We start from the raw sequence: 6,000 nt of genomic DNA on the forward strand, positions 1-6,000 counted from the left end.
TTTTGTTTTTGTGTGATTATTTCCTTTTTTTTTTTTTTTTTCTTTTTCAAATTCTGAATAGACTAGGAAGGAGCTTGAAATTAGAGAATGGGCAGAAACAAATCAAGTTCAGAATATAAAGCAAGCAGAATATTGTATCCTGGGGAGAAAAGCAGGGACGAGGGGAGAAGTTGCTCCAGACTCGAGGAAGTGTTTTTAAAGCACAAGAGCTAGTGGGTGGCAGACTGACCAGGGACAGACCACTCCAGGCCCAGCCCAAACTCAAGCGTAAGTGGGAAAGGAGTGTGGCATCTCTGTGAACTCCAGTCGTGCCAGGCCTTCCGCTCATAGGCTGAGCCCCCTTCCAAACTCTTGGAGGAGAGAGAATCTAGGGAGGACTGAAGTTCAGAAGGCGACATGAGACCAGGCGAAAGCGTGTCAGCAGTAGTTGAGCCTTTCCTCTCTGGGATCCGTGTGCTTCAGCCACTCTCAGGCTTATCTTCCACACTCTCGTCTTTGCCAGGCCAGATGCTGCTCCTCTTTCATAAACGGGGGGGGGGGGGGGGGGGGGGGGGGAGGCGAGGCAAGAAGGCGCTGAGCTCAGAGAGTCACAGTGATGCCTACAAACCGCCGGCCTGAGCACCACAGCGGGCGGACTGGTGGTGCTGCACACGGACCTTGAGTTGCTGAGTGCTTGTCAGGGGACGCTGCCGCCCACGCCCTGGGGGCCCCAGGGCACCAGCTGTTCTCTGTCCTTAAAGGGGAGTCAACAGGAAGAAGCAAGGATGCACCCTAAGTAGGGAGCCCTGACTAGACTTAGGGGCTCTTGGGTCCCTCCTCTGGAAAGGGTCACTTGCCCTGGAGACGTGGTGATATCTGCCAGGCTCGCCCGTGAGCTCCAGGCGTGCCACGGTCACTACACACACAGGAGGAGCTCGGGGAATGGAGCTAGCCTAGCAGCCTCTGGGTCTTTTCTTGACCTACGATTCCATGATTCACACTGTGTTCACACTTTCCAAGAAAGAAGCAATGATGATACTTAGCAGTTAATTCTTTCAAATCCAGGACCACCGTCCTGCTGTCTGGGTGTGATCCCGGACAGGTCCTCTTGGTGGAAACCACTGGCAGCTTCTGCAGTCCCTCCTACAGTGCTGACCCTGCTGGAAGACAGGCCTCCGCCTAGGGTCTGTGCTTAGAATTAACTCAGTGTTGAAAGAAATGTTTTCTTGCAGAACACCACCAGTGTGGTAAGCAAAACTGTTGTGTCTGAGGGATCCAGTCAGAGTCTGTAGAATTCTTAACCCTTTTCCCTTGGGTAAGTGTAAAGTACCCTTAAAAACTGACCCACATCAAAGAGTGAAGTGGAATATCTCACAAATGTAGTTGCTGTTGGTACATGGAATGCTGAACACAGATCATTTGTTTTTAGGTCATCTCTGATTTGAGAGGGAAGAAGACAACGGAAACAAAACAGAAAAGTTGCAATTTTAAAAAGAAAACAGAAGCTCTGTTTAAAGAATCTGTCTCTTTTTCCATGAAAAATAAAGCTTACAATTTCCAGTGTCCCTTGCCCTGTTGAGTTAGGAACCGGTTAGTTGACCTGGTGGAGACTCGAGTGTCACTCTGCCCACTCTGCAGCCCCACCCTGTCCCTGCGGGACCCTTCTGGCGTCCTCCCCCCGCCCCAGTGCTGCTGCCAGTTTCCTTCCTGCAGTTCATATGGCAGGCAGTTCAGTCCCCACCCTGGTCTGCAGGAGGGGGTGAAGCTCCTACTCCTACCGCTGCCCCAGCCTGTCAGGACTCCGTCTTCCCAGGTGGCAGTCACCATATACCTGTGGTATCCAGGGAGGAACTATGGGTTGGAAGGACTGGGATGCACCTGCCCTTCCTGACCCGTCACTGCCCAGGCCAGGGGATTCCCCTGGCTCCACTCCTTGTCCCTGTGCTTCCTTCCTTTCCCCACTGTGTCTCACAAACAGTGCAGCTAAGCCACCTCCGCTGTTGCCCCTGCCTGGGTCCCAAGAGGCCTATTGTGGCATTTCCTAAAGAGTCACAGTATTTTTACTACTAAAAGAAATTTAGAGATGAGCTGGAAAATTATAAATTATGCCTCCTCTGTAAAAATTCTATACTTTTTTTGCTTGAAATCACTCAGTAGGTTTCTTCTCTCTACAGTCTGTAACCACGGTGTCTTGGCACAGGGCGGGAAGCCTGGAGCAGCCTGACTCCCACGAACTGTCTCAGCTGGAAGTCTGAGCTGCTGACCATAGCAGAGAAGCCTCCTTGTTGGCTTCTTTCTGGGAGGCCCCTCCTCTCTAGTCTCCGCATCTTAGTGAGGCCATGTCTCAGTGGTAGAGCACCCCTAAATTCAATACCCAGCACCACAGAAGAACAGGACTGGTGCTCTGTTTTTGATGGACCTACACTGGCAGACCCCTTCTGTGTACCCAAACATCTAGGCCCCACATCCACCTTTGTGTGCCCAAGACCCAGCAGAGCGCCAGGCACAGCGCCCAGCCCTCAGGAACTCGCTGCGGCCTTCCAGGGCTGTCTTTCACCAGGCCAGTACCTGACACACAGGAGACACGCAGTGTGTGCCGAGTTACACTTAACAGCTGTTTACTGATGCCATGTTTAAAAGTTTAATCTGGAAGACTTTCGTTCTTTTTGTTGATTAAACACATATACTGTATGTGATATTTGGACGTTGAAGAAAGATCTTCCTTGGGTCAGAGGATCCTGCTCCGACTGTTTGCTGAGTTTCCTTAACTTTAGTCACTGCATGTGCTGTGAGCGATGGAGGTGACGGGGAGCAGCCGTGCTCCTCCCCAGCAGCTGGGGCGAGAGCACTCCCCTGAGGCCTGTGTCCAAGCAGTTCGTGCAGAAGTGTGGGAAATGCACACTGAACATACAGCTGCTTACACCCTCAGACCTGTCGCACACCTGTAAGCGGCCACGCGTGCGGGCAAATGGCCTGCTCTGCGCTGCTGGCAGGGAGAGCCAGGTCGCTCCTGCAGGTGGGCCCGTGTGTGAGGCTGCAGAGCGCAGCCGCCTTGCTGTCAGTCGAAAGTCCTGATTCTGAGGCTCTAACTGGTCCTGTCTCCCACAGGCATCGTGTCCAAGTCCTATGAGTGCCGTCTGAAGGGACAAGGAGCCACCTTTGTCGAGACGGACAGCCCCTTCACTGCGGCCACCCTGGCAGAGGAGTCCCCCATCAGAGAGAAGGCCCTCGGGAGCAGCAAGAGGCAGGCCCAGCCCCCCGAGCAAGTCCAGCAAGTCATCATCATCCAGGGCTACGATGGCGAGTTTGCCCTGGATGCCTCTGTGGAGGAGACAGCTGCAGCCACGCTGCAGACCCTGGCAATGGCCGGCCAGGTGGCCAGGGTGGTGCACATCACAGAAGACGGGCAAGTCATCGCCACGAGTCAGAATGGGGCCCACGTGGGCAGTGTGGTGCCAGGGCCCCTCATCCCTGAGCAGCTGGCAGATGGAGCCACCCAGGTGGTTGTGGTGGGGGGTTCAGGGGAAGGTCACGGCACGGACGAGTCCCTGAGTGCGGGGGGCACTGTTATACAGCAGGTGACCAAGCAGCAGGTTCTGAGTCTCTGTGAGGCTGGGGCCTCCCCTGCCGATGCCTCCTCAGCTTTAGATGCCTTGCTGTGTGCCGTCACTGAGTTGGGGGAGGTGGAGGGCAGGCCTGGGCATGAGGAGAAGGCCAGACCAGGCCACAAGGATGTGCTGATCCAGCTGCCCAGTCAGGAGGCACCCCACACCCCCACCGACCCTGAGGCCCCAGAGATCCAGGTGTTCCAGGATGCTCAAGAGAGCCCAGCAGCCATGGAGGTGCTGGCCCAGGTTGTTCGGCCCTCAGCCATTGTTGCCTCTCAGGAGCGAGCCCAGGTGGCCTTGAAGAAGATGGTTCGAGGAGTCCTGCAGTTTGCTGTGTGTGACACGGCTGCAGCCAGCCAGCTGGTCAAGGACGGTGTCACCCAGGTCATCCTGAACGAGGAGGGTGCTGTCCACATGGTGGCCGGGGAGGGCTCCCAGTTCATCATGCAAGAGGCGGATGCCCATGGCCTGCGGGTGCCAGCTGAGCACGTGGACCTGGTGGAGTCTGATGGGGAGATCTCGCAGATCATCGTGACGGAGGAGCTGGTCCAGGCCATGGTCCGGGAGTCGGGCAGCAGCTTCCCCGAGGGCGCCACTCACTACATCGTGACGGAACTGCCCCCAGGGGAGCAGGAGGATGGTGGCGTGTACTCCCACACCGTGATAGAGACGGCCGGCTCTCAGGAGATCCTGCAGGCTGGGGCTGCGCTCCGCGCTGAGGCTGTGGCCCCCAGTGGCACGGAGCAGCTGACCAGCATGGTCATCTACACCCAGGAGGGCACCCCGGCAGCCACGGTGATTCAGAGCCAAAGAGAAAGTAGCGAGCTCCAGGAAGCCTGAGGTGGGCCTGCTGCTGGGCGCAGGGCTGGCACGGAGAGACCTCTGAGGTTGGCGTGCCCTGAGCTTCCTGTAACCCCTCTGAACACCAGGCACTTGGCCCCAGCAAGTGCCACACCTGTCCTCTGGCGGGGGTGGTGACAGCGGACACTAGAAATGCACTCGGGGGCACAGAGCTAGTACCTGGAGTAGCCGAGGATCATGGGAGGAGGGCGGGAGCGTGCTGTGGGGACAGGGCCTGTGCCTTTGAGCCCTTTGCTCCTGGGCTCGCCCTCCGCCTTGCACCGAGGGGAAGCAGTTCCTGGTGTCCCCTTCCTGCGTGGGAGATAGGAAGCGTCCCTGTCCCCAGCTGCCTGGCCTGCAGCTCTATGCACACTCCCTTGAGTGTCTGGCTCGAAATCGCAGCTGCGATGGTCACATCCTGAAGCAGCCGCCCCCATCACTGGTGGGTTTTTTTTTTCTATTTTAGGATAATGTATCCCCAGACCAAAGGAAGCCTGTTGGTTGATTTCATGTATAGATTCCCTCTTCCAGCATTTCAGGTGTGTCCGTGGCTCTGGTTGCATTCTGCATAAGAGAAATCTCATGACTGGTCAAGAAAAGCCTTGATGTTCATAATCGGATTAAACATACCTTGGTTAAGACAACTGATACTTCTGATTTTGACTTGCCATATCATAAAGTCTAAACATGAAATGTACACCTCCGGAAAATATTGTTCATATCAATATTTTGCTTTTTATAACAGCTGTTTGTATTAATATCATTTTGCAGGATCTATTTGTAATAGTGTCAGTATGGAAAAGCTGCCATTGAACATTAACAAATAGAAACCATGCCCTGAAGCCCTCGCCTGGCCAGCATTGTCTGTGTTTAGTTGTGGATTCACCGCAACTGTTGGGTGCAAGTTTAAGTTCCAGTAATTTGTTTCTTGATACTATTAGTCTTATTTTTTTCCAGAATTGTAAAATGCAAAAGTTGTTTTTGTTCTGTTTCTGTTTCCTTTGAAATAAAATGACAGCATTAAAGACAATGATGTTTGCTCCGAGTGACTGGCTGTGGGCAGCTGTGACAGCTCAGGAGAGCCACCGTGGGGCAGTTGCTCCTGTCCCCTGCCCATTGCACTGTCCAGTCAGCACCTCCTGCAGGTCGGGGCTCTCTGTGAACACGTGGCAAATGACCCAGGCACATTCTGGCGACAGTATCACATTCTCTCATGGTTCCTGTCTAGAACCCGAGGAGAACAAATGGGAAGGGAAGCTGGTCCTCCCTCCTGTCAGCACAGCACCACGTCAAGCCTCTGCCTGAGGCGGGGGATGAGCGCCCCTGGGAGGGAGCCCACGCGCTCTGCCTGGCTTCCGCGCTCTGCTCTGAGTTCCGCCCATTCCAGGGCCACCTCTTTATACCGTCACCCCTCCAAAAATAAATAAATAAATAAATAAATAAAAGGTAAAACTTCAGGTTGACACTGAGATTCGTAATTAGCTGAGTGTGACTAGCTCGTGTTTCCTAAAAATGGCAGGGCTACTCGGCTCTTCCTCAACCCTGTCTTGGGCAAACAGTGACAGGATCAGCT

At 54.4% G+C, this 6,000-nt stretch overlaps 1 protein-coding gene across 1 annotated transcript in view; it reads left to right on the forward strand.

Annotated features, from left to right (window-relative positions):
• The window catches only part of Znf407 (zinc finger protein 407), a 430,584-nt gene extending 425,137 nt beyond the window's left edge, over window positions 1-5,447 (forward strand). The window contains 1 exon segment of the mRNA XM_047526899.1: window positions 3,088-5,447. Within this exon segment, the coding sequence (XP_047382855.1) occupies window positions 3,088-4,427 (1,340 nt within the window). The 3' untranslated portion in view covers window positions 4,428-5,447.
• The last annotated feature ends 553 nt before the right edge of the window (window positions 5,448-6,000 follow it).

Source organism: Sciurus carolinensis, chromosome 15 (genome assembly GCF_902686445.1).
Source record: "Sciurus carolinensis chromosome 15, mSciCar1.2, whole genome shotgun sequence".
Lineage (NCBI taxonomy): Eukaryota > Metazoa > Chordata > Mammalia > Rodentia > Sciuridae > Sciurus > Sciurus carolinensis.